This window comes from Enoplosus armatus, chromosome 4, assembly GCF_043641665.1.
Source record: "Enoplosus armatus isolate fEnoArm2 chromosome 4, fEnoArm2.hap1, whole genome shotgun sequence".
Taxonomy (NCBI): domain Eukaryota; kingdom Metazoa; phylum Chordata; class Actinopteri; order Centrarchiformes; family Enoplosidae; genus Enoplosus; species Enoplosus armatus.
In genome coordinates, this window is record NC_092183.1 from 3,823,762 (window position 1) to 3,838,391 (window position 14,630).

At 41.7% G+C, this 14,630-nt stretch overlaps 1 protein-coding gene across 1 annotated transcript; it reads left to right on the plus strand.

Moving 5' to 3' along the window:
- The first annotated feature begins 2,017 nt into the window (after window positions 1-2,017).
- dmrt2a (doublesex and mab-3 related transcription factor 2a) lies at window positions 2,018-6,941 on the plus strand. The gene is made up of 4 exons (XM_070904360.1): window positions 2,018-2,139; window positions 2,869-3,249; window positions 5,145-5,247; window positions 5,611-6,941. Exons 2-4 carry the CDS (start codon window positions 2,908-2,910, stop codon window positions 6,702-6,704), a joined length of 1,539 nt encoding a protein of 512 aa, XP_070760461.1. The 5' UTR covers window positions 2,018-2,139; window positions 2,869-2,907; the 3' UTR covers window positions 6,705-6,941.
- Window positions 6,942-14,630: the final 7,689 nt, after the last annotated feature.

Sequence of the window (14,630 nt, forward strand, 5' to 3'; positions counted from 1 at the left end):
GTGTACAGTACAACAACGAAAAATCCCTATTGATCAGAATACCACACACTGTCCCTGTAGGATTAATATAAGAATGTGAGAGTTAATTTTCGTTGCGTTTTTTTGATATGAAAATAAACATAAAGCAGCTTATACGATCTAAAATTAAGAAAATAAAAGTTATTGTTCCTATTTTAAAATGCCATATAGGCTTTGAACACTAAAGTATAGCCTGGCCGTTCATTTTAATCTTTCATTGTTATAAAATTAAGATGTTTTATCTATAATATATATTTTTATTTAAAGCTCAAGCCGAGCGGGATTCAAGCAGCATCCTGTATTTTAAATGGAATATACAATATTTCCTCCTCTTGACTTCGCTTTGTTCGTTAATGTCACATTACAGCCGAGCTGAACGGACAAAGGGTTAAAGCCAACAGGCTGTTTTCACGCTGCAGTGTGTGGATGTCTGTATTGTCTCCTTGTCAGTTCCCATGGAAGTCAGTTGGCACTGAGTAAATGTTACGATGTCTCTCTTTCTTTTTTGAGTCAGGCTTTCAGTCAGCGAGCTGCAAACAAAGAGCCAAACATAGAAAGTTGTTTTTTTTTAATTCAGGAGCCGCCGGTCACACCCAGCGGTGTGCAGGGCCACATTCACACAGACCGCCTCTCTGTGTGAACTGGAATTTAATCCGACCTTTATTTAACTTAAAAAAATATATATTGCTCTGATGAAGTTAATTATAAGTAATAAAGAAGGAGAAGATATCATTCCGTGAGGGTTATGCAGTCTTTTTTTTATTTTTAGATGGATCAAATGTTCTCACATGACATTTTTTCATTGAGTTTATGTCGAAATGTCAAATATAATATTTAGCGTATTATGGATTAAGAACAAGTCTTTAGGATTAATTGCCTATTCTAGTAACTGTTATCGTATCGTTTCAGATTTTTAGGGGTTAAGAAGTGAAGATTTGGATTCAGTGTTAAGACGTTTAGGATCAGTTAAAGGTCAAAGCTGTATATTTCAGGTTGGGTTTGACTTGTTGTGTGTAGGACTCTGCATGCTGACAAGGTGTTTTTTTTTTTGTTCAGGTGTGATTGTTGTGAAAACATTGTAATCATCCTCAGTTAACTCTGCCAGGAGGACAGACTGTAACAACCTGCAGGACACATTCATCACCTGACTGCCTGCTGTGTGGCAGGGCAGTTTAATCTGTGTAAATACTGACAGACATCCAACACTTTATGCAGGATACAATATGGCTACCATCACTAATAATCTCAGAGGGACTTACAGCATGGCCCTCCATCATTGCTGCCTTTGTAAGAGGGATGTTTACACTTTCAACCAAAATCTGAATTAATTCCAGGGTGACTAATGAATTCAAAATAAATATGTTGGATTGTGAAGTAGCCATCATGAAAAACTGATCTGACACTTGGCTGACAAACTGTTGATTATGGCCGTTTGTCACCTCTAATCTACGGTAATAAGGCGTCTTTGCCTTCTCCTCATTGTTGGTCAATAAGGCATAGTTTATAGACTGTCTTGGTTGTTCAGTAGCAAATCAGAGTTAAGCTAACTGTAGTCAAAATTAATTAATGAATTAATTAACCCATTGAGGGCGTGCAGGGAGCCGCCAGTTGAACAAGCTAGCTTCGTTTTTCGATGATTAGCTCTGGCAGTTGTCCTCTACAAGGGAAACATGGCGGCTGTAATATCAAAGAAGGCTGTTTAATGTTGTTTTTCTACAGTTTTTAACTCAAGAATCGGGCCGTATTACTGACAAATGAACTCGTTGCTAAGGAAAAGTAATCAAATTACTGTCAACCGTTACTAGGAGACCCCCCCCCCCCTCCCTCCCTTCCTTCCACGCCTGAATAACTGCTCGTAAGCCTATTGGTCGGTGAGTGTTTAGAAGCAGCCAATCAGCGGACAGAGAGCGCCGAGTGAAGCGGTTCATAGGAGTGGCGCCCTGCGTGTTTCCTTCAGAGGAAACTCGGATCCGTTCAGAGCGCGACACTCATTCATCCACTCAATTAACAGCTAATTACGAACCCATCCCGGAGCCCGGACCGCGTCTTTGTCCGTGTGTCCATTCATCACAGTCCTAACGACGTGCTCGCTGGACCAGACCGCCGAGTCAACCTCTGGAGGTAAACTGAACTCTTAATGCACCGGGCAGTCAGCTAAATCTGTGGGAGAATAATATTTAATGTGAAATGTACTAAACTCTCTGTGACCAATTTAATGGCAACAACTTAACTCGACTAGACTGAATTTGTTGGGGCACAGAGGCGAGCGATGACCTAAATGTGGTTAAACTGTTAATAATTAACTGATGGGCTGTCATAATAATGGGCTCCTCAATAGATTCTCATATTCGTAGGTGACAACATTGAATAAAACCTTTCCTAATATATAATTAGATATCCATCAATAAAGACGGTCTGAGCAAAACTTTTTTAGCCTATTTTCTGGATTTTAAGGAAGATTTTTTTTCCTTTTTCTATTTTTATTTACTATATTCTTTGCTGATTAATAAATAAGAAGAAGCCATTTATAAGATTTTTTTTTTCATTTTTCTCTTCTGTGTGCAGAATTTTAGTTTAGCTCAGATGTAAAAACAATCCACTGCTAAAGCCTTAGAAGTTTATTTAAACCATCATTAAAACAAGTCAAGCTTGGCTCTTGGGGATTAATGGAATAATATAATGCGGACTACTTTGTTTATTTTTCCATGGTGGAATCAAGCTTTGCTTAATTAGTCCTAAATTATTTTTGGAGATAACCTATGTATTTAAATATAACAAGAGAGTTTAGGCATGAGATGATGTTGAGAGATAATTTGCCTGTAGGTCCAAATAATTCTTATTTGTCTCCAGACATAAACTGGGTGTAGAGACAACCGGCGGAGGACAGACATGTCAGATAACGCCGGTTGCGAGTTTGAAATCGACGTGGAGAGTCTGGAGACGGAGAGCGACGACCTGGCGGACTCCTCCAGCAGTCCCGGCCCGGCGCCTCTCGGCAGCAAGGGCGACGACAAGCCGGGCCCCAGCGGCATGTGTCCGGGGGACCAGAGGAAGCTGAGTCGGACGCCGAAGTGCGCTCGCTGCCGCAACCACGGCGTGGTGTCCTGTCTGAAGGGACACAAGCGCTTCTGCCGCTGGAGGGACTGCCAGTGCGCCAACTGCCTGCTGGTGGTGGAGAGACAGCGGGTCATGGCTGCGCAGGTGGCCCTGAGGAGGCAGCAAGCCACGGAGGTAGGCCAGGAGTGTGTGTGTGTCTGTTTGTCCATGGGCTGGTTCTGTAGTGCTGCCTTCAAATGCTGGTCATTAACTTTATAGACTGAAACCATGTCGTGACCGTTGTGATGCATTCAAGTGCTTTTATTCAACAACACCTAATTAACAAATTAGACCCCACAGTAAAAGTTATTTCACTTAATTTCAACTCGGACAGTACTGCTTTCCTGTGAGTGCAGATAATGCAAAAAAAAGTGCACAAGATTAACAATAAAACGAAACATCAAATCCAGTCTAGTGTACTCGGGCTTCTCCAGCTGCCCTGAAAAGCATTTCTTGCTGTCAGGATTTCCTGGAGATGTTGATCTTGCCTCTCATGAATCAGATTTATTTACTCTGTGAATCCAGCGCCTCAGTTACTGCTATACACACCACATCAAATGCCCACTACTACTACTCCGAAAATCCATGTTAAACATGTGAAGGTGTCTTTAAAACATACAGTAAATACATCTGTGTTTTGTAGTTCCTCTGATGTCCCTGCCTTATAATGACCTTTGGACTGTTGTGAAAATGTGTCTCTTCCAACAAACGGCTTCAGTGAGATTTAGGTAATTTGCTTAAAGTAATCTTCATAATTGACCTGTTAGGCCTCCGTCTTCATGTTCCACTCAAACTCGTTTTTAATTGCTGTTTTTAGTCGTTTGAGCGTCAACATCAAGGGTACAATTTGTTTTCTGATATATCAGCAGAAATACATCTCTGGTTTCTTATACAGGTGTATTTAGGTAAACAATCCCGGTGAAGAAGTGTAGTGCCTTCATGCCCCTGATATTAATTATGGTTATTATGAGTTGAGTGCAAATTAATTATCGAATTTAAAAAAAACACAAGCGGGGAGGTGAAGTTCTCTATGAGACACGTGGGATGGCTTCACATGTAAACAAACAGTACAGTTAAATACAGTTTTGTTTTTCCAACCAATCTTTGGAAAAAAAAATTCTAATTTTGGAAGCAGGCTTAGGGTTAGTATTGATTTAAGTTTAGGCACGTATGTAGTGGATCAGGGTTCAGGGTTTGGCAATTGATGTAGTTATTTATATGTATGTCTTATTATGTCTGGGGATCTCTGAGGGGTTCTTGATGTTGTCCCAGCAAATAAATAGTCATTATTATATAGAAATAAACGAGTATTTACACATGTTAATTAAAGTTAAAAGAAATGCTCACTGCCTCACTCTTTCCCAAACATGGACAGTTATACATTTCCATCTGTACTTGTGATCTTATGAAGTAAAATCGTACCTGTTTGGTGTCTGTGGCCCTAATATGTGTGTGTGTTGACTGCAGTGACATTCAAATATCTGAGAATATCTGCGGTAAAATAATAACGAACCACGTCAGTTGTGGTATTTTAAAGATGATACCAGACGGTTGTTGTTCTGTTTGAATGTGTGTGTGTGTGTGTGTGTGTGTGTGTGTGCGTGCAGGGTGTGTCATTTGGCTTGTCAAGAAGAATGTTTAGCTTTTATTACACAGTCTTGTGAAAATATTGCAGTTTGAAGTAATGCAGTCAGGTTTAGTTGTAAAACTGTTGAAAATGTTCTGTAATTTATCTTATTTTATGTATCTTTAGAATGCCAAAAATATTATTTATTTTTAACTTTAAGGTAATTGCTAGGCCCACATCTCACATTTAATTGCTAGATTAAGATTTAAGATTTTTTATAACTGTAAGAGAAACAGAAAACAGTATCGTGACCCATAATTTAAGCAGATTATTATTAAGATGTTGGATTAAATTATACAAATACAGACTTGAGCTGCGATAAATCAGGCACTTTTAAAAGGATCAAGAAAAACATCCTGAAAGCACGTCTTTAGTCATTTTTTTTGTTTTCTCAATTTATCAGGATAAGAAAGGAATATCTGGGAAACAAATTCCAGCAGAGAGGAGGACGATATATCAGCGACATATTCGGCCGTCCACCATGCTCGCCAAAAGCATCCTCGAAGGTAAGACGGCAGCGGATCTGACAAAAGAAACATGATTTATTTCTTTGCATTAGACGTTTCTGATCTTTCCTATTTCTCTTGGCTCATCCTCTGTCCCTGTTTAACTTCTGTTTCTCTTGTAGCTTGCCTTGGATTTCTTATCTTTTTCCATTAACAACACTAAAACACTGATAAGGACTTGTTAACATTTGAAAGCAGTGACTTGATTTCACTAATTATCATCTCCAACATACAAAGATGATTTAATCATTGAGCATGATATATATTTAGAGTGAAAATTTTTGCATGTTTGTCACTGTTGTTTCTGCTTGCATGCTTGACTGTCATAAACCTTGAATTAAATGGGGGTTCTTTTGATGACAGGATACCGTCCGGTGCAGTCTGATCCATTCCTGGCGGCCAACCCATCTCTCCCCCCACCGCTGAGCGATCGCATGAGGAAGAGAAGGGCCTTCGCCGACAAGGAGCTGGAAACCATCATGCTGGAGCGGGAGTACAAAGAACGAGAGCTGCTGGAGAACAGCCAGGCTTCGCTCCTCTTCCCTAACAACATGGTCCACCACGCCGCTGAATACAACTCCTACAAGACGGCCTACTCACCGACGGCGGTTGAGCCGCAGCCCAAAGAGTTGTGCAACTTCCTCGGCCCTAACTGCCTGGATCTGTCCATGCAGTACCCCGCCGGCTCAGCCAACGTCGAGCTCATCTCCTCCAACGTCAGCGTGGCCACCACCTACCGCCACTACCCGCTGCAGCCATCACGAGGCAGCTTCATGATGTGGCCCCGCGGTGCAGCCAACCTGGGTGACGCCTTGCTCTACCAGCAGTGCCTGATCAACGCCACGGCGGTGCAGAACATGAAGCCAGGTGCTGTGTGGGAACCCAAGGCGATGCCTGCCGAGAGCCAGCTGCCAGAGCAGGAGGCTGCGGCCGCTCTTGCTGCTAAACTGGAAGGATCCCGAGCTGCTGCGCTGCAGGACTCATCAGACCCTCAACGGGCTGATCCCAAACCTCCCGGGGGCTCCCAGGGGGGGCGGAGGGAGTGCTCAGCCTTCTCCCCACCTAAGAGGAGCTTTGGACAATCCTTCCCTAACAACTCTCATTCCCAAAACTCCAGCCAAGTCCTGAACAAGCTGAGCAAGGACAGCGCTAAGCTTTCCATGAAACTCAGCTCCTTTCACTCCCTCATCCAGCACTCGCTGAGCGAAAAGACCAGCGGCGGGGCCGGGCCGGAGCTCAGGGCTCCATACTGCAAAGAGCTCTTAGAGGAGGCCGCCCGCAAGTTCAGGGAGGGCTCGGCCAAGGACATTCAGGCCGTCAAAATCACCGACAGGTACGGAAAAGACTTTCCTTCCAAGCCTGTTGGGACCAAGATGGCGTCCAGTGAGTCTTTGTCCTTCTCTGTGGAAGCCATACTGAAGAGACCCACACCTGTTATGAGTCGAGCATTCCATTAATTTCCATTAAGTCTTTTTTCTTGCACTATAAACGTCAGGTTTGTCTCAGTTAGAGGGCATCTCGAGTGGTGGTTTTGGGGTCAAAGAAAACAGGCACTGCATCAGAAATTAGACCAGCTAGAAATCTATTTTTTTTCCCCAATGTAATATTTATGTACAGTATATTATATTTTACGTGTGCATGTTTAATAACTTTATTGTGTAGAGTATTTAAACATTATCCCAATGTTTTCCTCATGTCAATAAACTTTATAAGACTGAACTCTTTCCATAAAAAGTCTTGTATTTCATTTTATGCTCAAGTCATGACACGTTTAACTGTGAACAGGTTTTAGTTTAGGTCAGAAGTTAGTCTGCACCCACTAATAAATCACTATGTTTTTTACATTCATACTTAGCAAAACAGTTCACACCACACAGGGAATAAAGGATTAATCAAAACAAACTATTTCAGATCAGACTTATCTTATTAAATCATTTAACTGACTTGTTTTGAGCTTCCGCTAAGCAGGAAGGTAAGACTTTTTATATCTTAATTTGAAATCTTGGATTTTGTGTAAAATACATTTAATTTATATAATATATAATTATACACATTAAAAATACAAAGTCCCGCCTGTTGATCATTTGGAAATTCTGAATGTAACAACCATCAGAGTAAACAATATTACCGCATACTTTATTGACAAATGTTTGTTGTTGACTTTTCATATTTTCTGTCACAACAGAAATAAGTGCCTTATATTTCTTTATTTTGGGGCTCAGTTTATTGTAACTATAGGTTGAAACCAGGCGTATTTTATATAAAAATATGTTTTTGTCAAGAGTTAACTACAATAAAACGTAAAGGTGTTCTGCATGAATTTGAAAGCAAAAATTTGCGTAACAAAAGAATGTAAAGCTCACTGAGAGGTATATTGCCGGATAGTTTTTTTTAATCAATATTGTGTATTTGCATGAACACAAATCACACAAACAAAGCACATAAATGAAGTGCGGATGTGACAGAGTGGACGTAGACTAACTGTGTTCTCCAGGGAGTTGAAACACGATATCAGCCCCTAAATCTGTGAGCAGCATCATCTCATCTGTTCAAGACGCATTTCTCTACTCATTCCTTTCCAGTTACGGGCTCTCAATGTGTGTGTGTGTGTGTGTGTGTGTGTGTGTGTCCACGCTGAAAGACAGCTCCAAACACGGGTTTCACATGAGCTGCAGAACACTGATCCGTGCAATAATGAACAAGACGAGAGGTTAAAAAAAAAGTCACTAATCTCTTCTTTCTGGCACAAACGTTTCATCTGCGTGAGTCTGCAGCCAAACCACTCGACTCTCTGACAAAAGCTCTATTTTCTTGTCACTTTGCTTTTTTTTTTTTTTTTCACTCTTAAGCCAACTGAGAAATGTCATGTCAGGAGGAGATTGTGGATGTGTGATGGTTTCAAAAAGCCTTGTTGTTGCTGCTGTAATTGGATTTGGGCTGATGATGACATTTTGTGTCACCAGAGAGAGCTGACATCATTCTAAGTAGCCTGCAGTATCAGATTTTTTACAGTGTGTGTGTGTGTGATACAGAAAGAGAAAGATATGCGCAATCATGGTTGGTTTAATATCAGACAATATGTTGTTTCCTCCATCTGAGCTTAATTGTTTCCACTGTTTTGACATTTGTTTTTCTGAAATATACAGTCCAAGTGTAGAAAGTATTTTTGAAAGAGTAGTTTAACGCTTATTTGCTTTCTTACGGAGAGTTAGATCAGAAGATTGATACCACTCTTATGTCTGTACGGTAAGTATGAAACTACCACCAGCGGCGGATTAGCTTAGCTTAGCACAAAAACTGAAAACAGGGGGAAACAGCTAGCCTGGCTTTGTCCGATGGTGGCTTACCAGCACCTCTAAAGCTCACCAATTAACACGTTATGTCTGCGTAAAGTGTAAAAATGTAGAGACTCCATTAACTTACTGCCAAGAAATAGTGTGGCACATAACCCGTCGCAAAAACCCCAACGTGTTGTTTAAACACTTTGTGTTTTCTGTACGGATAAAACAAACAAGATATAACATGTCAATTAGTGAGTTTTGGAGGTGCTAGTAGGCACATTTTGTTCCCTTAGGACAGAGCCAGGCTAGCTGTTTCCCCCTGTTTCCAGTCTTTATGCTAAGCTATGCTAACCAGCTGCTGGCTGAGGCCTCATATTTACCGAACACTTACTGAACAAAAATGAAAGTGGTATCGATCTTCTCATCGAAGTCTCGGCAAGAAAGTGAACATGCGTATTTTAAGACGTCTAGTGATAACAACTGAGCCATCTCCATGACAACTGAGCGAACTCCATCTACCGATGAAGACTGTCAGATGATGTCGAAAGCTCTGGGGGGAAAAAGCTAGTGAGATTTAACATTCTTGTGTATCTGACCTCCACATTCTTGTATTTGTCAAGATTTTACTGCTGTTACATATTACGTTTTAAAGATGATTTCTTGATTCTCGCGAGATTTCAGAGCGAGACTTGTGTTTCTGGTTAAACAAAAAGGATTTTACTCTTTCACAAAAAGGTCTGTATGTGTAGGGATCCTTTCCATAATGTTGTCAGTCACTTTGAATAACAATCTGGCAAAAACAAGCAATTTTAGTGGACGTACTTTGAAGGGTGCAGTTGCCCGCAAAGGTTACGTTGCAGCCCGTTCGTGGCTGTCGGCTGAGGCGATCTACTGGACCAACTCCAAAACCTTTTGTACCTATTTGTTATTAACATATGCAAAAATAGGGCTACTACCCTTTAACAATGTGTGTGTGTGTGTATACATGAATGCATCTTATTGTGTGTGGGAATGTGTGTGTGTGTGTGTGTGTGTGTGTGTGTCGGGCCACTCTGACAGCAGTTGGCTGCTGAGCAGAAGGTGACAGTGTTTGTCTGCACTAACCGCCACTGATAAGTATCTGCTGAAGTCCTTACGGTCTCATTCCCAAAGTGTGAGATTTAGCATGTCAGCAGAGTGAACTGGGTTTGTTGACTCACCATCCCCCCCCCCTCCCTCCTCCTCCTCCTCCTCCTCCTCCTCCCTGTCCGCTTATCAACAGTTGTAGTTCACACAGTAGCATTTTGTTTGGGGTATGCAGGTGTCGTTTGCCATTTAGAGACTTCAATGACTTTCCTTCATGCTGTGATGTTGGGAAAAGAAAAACGCACACACACACACACACACACACACACACACACACAAACGGTCTGGGAATTTTGCCTTTCGTGGCTCTTGTTTCAAGAAACACAACAGAGGTCGCTGACTGTGTTTGTTTCTTACACAGACAGACTTATTGTGGTCGTGTTAAATCTCACGAAGCTGCGCTTGTGTTGCGTTTAAAGGAGCACTCCGAGCGATTTTGCATGTTTTGTTTAAGATTCAGGATTCAACATCCAAAGCTTTGTTGTCGTATGTTCAGAGAACGAGTTACACTGAACATAAAACATAAAGTTATAACAGGAGACAGTTGATGATCCTCTGACTTACATCATCTAGCGCCATCATTAGGTAAAATTATTTTATAGTAAGTATTTGTCACTTAGCTCCAAAGCTAATGCCCCATAAGCCTCAGCTGTACTTTGCGTTTACTGCTAATTAGTGAATGTTAGCACGCTAAGACACTAAACCTGTCAAACATCAGGATGTTAGTGTCATTGTGAGCATGTTAGCATTTAGCTCAAAGCATAGTGTTAGCCTCACAGAGCTGCTGGCGTGACTGCAGACTCTTAGTCCTGTTAACAAGTGAATGCAGAGACCTATCAGTCAGGAGAATAGATCAGCAGTCAATCATACGTATTGGTTTGTTGGAGCAAAAGTCCAACAAAATCACAAAATAAAACAGCGAGCGGATGAAACATGTAGTTCGGACTTCCCCTGCTGCGATACAACAGCTCCATTCTTCTCCTGCCCATATAGCACTTGGCTGCCCTGCCAGTGACTGTGTGGTTGGTTTATTGCTTTATCACTGCCCGAGTTGCCTCAACCCGTAACCCTCACACACACACACACACACACCTATGAACCCTTCTCCAGGTGTTGAAGCAAGCCATCCGTTCCACTGTTGCCGTAGTCACGCCATTAACTCTCAGCCCATCTGATACGCTACAATCCTTTGCACATTAAGAATCTATTAAGCACCACAAACTCAGACACACACACACACACACACACTCACAGAAAAATCACACGGTGGGTTATTTTGACTCTAGAAATAAATGGCACATGCTGTATTTTGCATGGGCGATCAGCGGGCGTGAAGGAAAGGGTAGGATCCCTATTCATTTTCACCCGTGTTGTTCCTCTCGGTCTCTACCAGCAGCAGGGAGAGGAACGCCGGCCGGTTCCTGCATTCCTTCCCAGCACCTTGTAATCCAATAAGAAATGTGTGGCACTGCAGCTTTTTGACAAGTAGCTCCCACTTAATTACCATGTTGTTAGGGCTGACAGGCCTGGGGGCCGATAGGGGCAAAAGGCTGGTGGTTCACGGCTGGGGGGGTCTGGGAATATCCTGAAAACACAGACACACACATGTACACACACTTGAAATGTATGAATGATACATTTACACACACACACGCTGGAGTTTCAGTTGTTTGAACATGTCTTGGTTAGGATGAAAATTAGATCTTGTGGGTTGACTTCAACCTCAATGGCCAATATTTTTGTGGCGTGCGTTAGAAAGTACAATCGAGACATAACGGCAAGGTGTTATATATGTTAACGAAAACGCAAGTCAGCCTCGACAGCTTCTTGTTTTATCCCGCGTATGTCAGACTTTCTTCTTCGTTGTGCTCCATGCTGACGTGGTCGCTCACCCTCCTGATCCTGGAGGTCTGTCTCTGGACCTGGAGTGACTCTTTGTATTATCAGAGTCTGATCCACTTTGTCCCGTGATAATTAACCTCTCAAAGAGCTGCATCAGTAGATTGTGTTTGTGCCATTTGTGCGTGCAGAGAGGTCAGCTAGGACTTTAATGCGTGTGCTTTATTGGGCCGAAAACACAGAGGCAAAAATCGAATTGTTTTTATATCTAAACCTCCGATCTGCTGTGTTTACATGAACACAATCTGTCCATTGTGCAGCGTCGCCGTTGGCTCTATTTCTGCCACCGGCACCTGTGCTCTTGTTGTTGTTGTTGTTGTTGTTGTTGTTTCAGTAGCCTCTGGCGTCACCCCGTACTTCTGCTCACAGTGGGACTAGAAAGACGTTTTTGCAACACAAACTGACGTGGAGCTGAACAGTAAAGTAAACAGTAAACCTTCTCCTCAGGTCCATAAAACAATTAGCCCTCTTCTCCCCGTCCTGGAGGAGAAGTAACAACAAAAGATTTTGGTTTCTTGAGAAGAGAGGTGATATCACTCATGTATACTGTACTTTGCTTTGTTTCAAAGACTAATTGTTTCCAGGGAGTCCACATGAAATTTGCAAGACGAAGCTACTTCAAGGTGTGTCCCGTCCTCTCTGGAATCATTTTGAAACATTCACGCAAGGATCAAGGAGAAAGGCAAATTCAGCCACTTCAAATCCAGATGATAGCCACATTTGCAAGTTTATGCAAATAATTGTAAATCTTTGAGCAGCCGGTGTTTGGAAAGGTGAACCTTGAGAGAACGAGAAGACGAAAACTATCATCTTTTACTTCACTCTGTGTCTGTTCGCGCCGTCAGATTTAATGACACGGTTCTCTTCTTTCCGTTCCTAAGAGATTTTGTAAGATTTACTTGATTTTTCTGTTTTGCAAATTTGTCTTTATTTTGAGACAAACACATACATCGGCATCTTCTCCACCTGCTGAGCTTTAGCCGTGAATTTGCCAGTCTAAACATCCATGTAAATACTATGGAAAAACGCTTTGTGTTGCACGACCCTCTGCAGTGTACTGTCACTCTGGGCGGTGCACACTTATTACAAATGTTATTTCTGTCAGGGTTGTTGTCTTTGCTGCCGTCTGCAGTCCCTCTGATTTTATCCACCTTTGTAGCTACAGTGTGAATGGAAAAAGAGATCAGTTGCGGCTGCTGCTTGACGAGCAACACTGCATGCAGAGGTCGGTGCAGATGGTGCAGCTGTAATTCTGCTAACACAGTGATAAATGACAACCACACCTGGCTCACGCTAACTAGAGTAAACACCACGATCGCCATGGTTAACACTTAAAAGCTCTGATTTGCATAGGCCTATAAGAGTGTATTCAAATGCACTCTCCGTATATACGGCCTCACCCTGGCAAACAGATCGTCTATGTTTAGAGTGACGCATGAATTGTCTTTTACTGCTGAGTCACGAAAATACTGATGACACAAAAAATACATTTTAATTACTCTATTGCCTATTCTTTTCAATTCTGTACAATATGGTTACATTTTTACTGCATTTATAGGATGTAAATATGCAAAAGATCTGTAGAAAACTGCACCACAGGACACTTTTAAGTATTTACATTATATTTAGGCATTTACACTATTCGTGCGTAAATGACTCTGAGTAATGAGAGAGAATGTTTTTCAGATTTCCAGTTTGACTAATAGTGTAAGGGTTTCAATGGTGCAAGTCTTCTATCATTTCATGTTATAAAAATATTACAGTACATTAATTTCTTGTGTTCTAGCTGCCAAATTATCTATACTATAAAGACTGTAGGGGTGCAGTACCTGTAGCGACCAGCACAGGCGTGTTTGGCGTTTGTCATGTTTCTAAACGTTTGTCTAAGTTGCTTCACTTTTACACGCTTTGCTGTCTGTGGTTAGGAACATGTGTTTTTTTTGGCTGAATAATGTCGATGTTTATTTGTAAATAAAATGTAAAAAGCGATCTCCAAGCTTTCATAATGACTCTGCTTCTTCCTGTTTAAAGATTTTCCAGACAGTTTATTTGCAGCATCCTCTCAGTCTGAACGCCGCAGACGGCATCTTGTGCACAGGAGAGAGGTGTCATCACGTCAAGCAGGCAGCTGACTTCGCAGTGTGTGAAAGATGGATTTAATAATCTGTCCTCAAACCAGCAGTCAAACTCCAGACTGGAACTTCCTGAGTCTGCATGGGCAGAGTGGGACACTTTTACTGGTCCATCAAAGTCGGCTCATCTGGAGGAGCTGATGGTGCTCATGTGTGAATGGATACCAGGGGTGTAGTGGTGCAGGGTATATGCTATGCTATGCTATGCTATGTTATTAACACCATAGTCACTCCTATTTCAGTGAGCAATAGCGATAAACATCACACTTGTGTGCAGTACATGATACACACCCAGTGGCCGTGTTTAGAGTCAATGCAGGATTAAGTGTACTGTTTATGTTGTGTGGCAACATAAAGTAAAGGTTTGGAGTGACACGTTTGGCTTTGACGCCAGAGACCGAGACAAAGAGGGAGCTGGGGTACCCTGGACATTTTCCCATACACGTAGTTCACCTTTGTCTAGAGACATTAGGAGTATTGGTTGGTCTCATCTCTGTACTTGTTTTGGTGAAGTTCTTTATTTAGATAAACAAGTTGGGTCTTTTGTTTGTGTTTTGTTTTTAGAGGTAGAGTTCAGTCAGTTTTGTTATACTGATATCTGTTGGTTTTGGCACAACCACCTGGTCCTTTCCTCCCTCACATTTTTGAGATCTTTCGTTGGGTTTACAAGTTTCGTTGAGCAGAAAATAATAACGTTTTATTTGCACATTTACTGACTCTTTTGATTTGTTTTGATTGTCGTAGGAGACGCAACAGTTTCTGATGAAACTCACTTTACGCTACCAACAGACAACAGACAGTCAAAGTTAGAAAGTTAGCAACTAGCTGGTGAACACAGCAGTATTTAACAGCTAAAAAGACAGATATTTCCTTCAGGAGTTGGTGAAGAAATTGTTCACACTAAACACATTATGTGTATCCTTGAGGTGTTGAAATGTGTTGAATG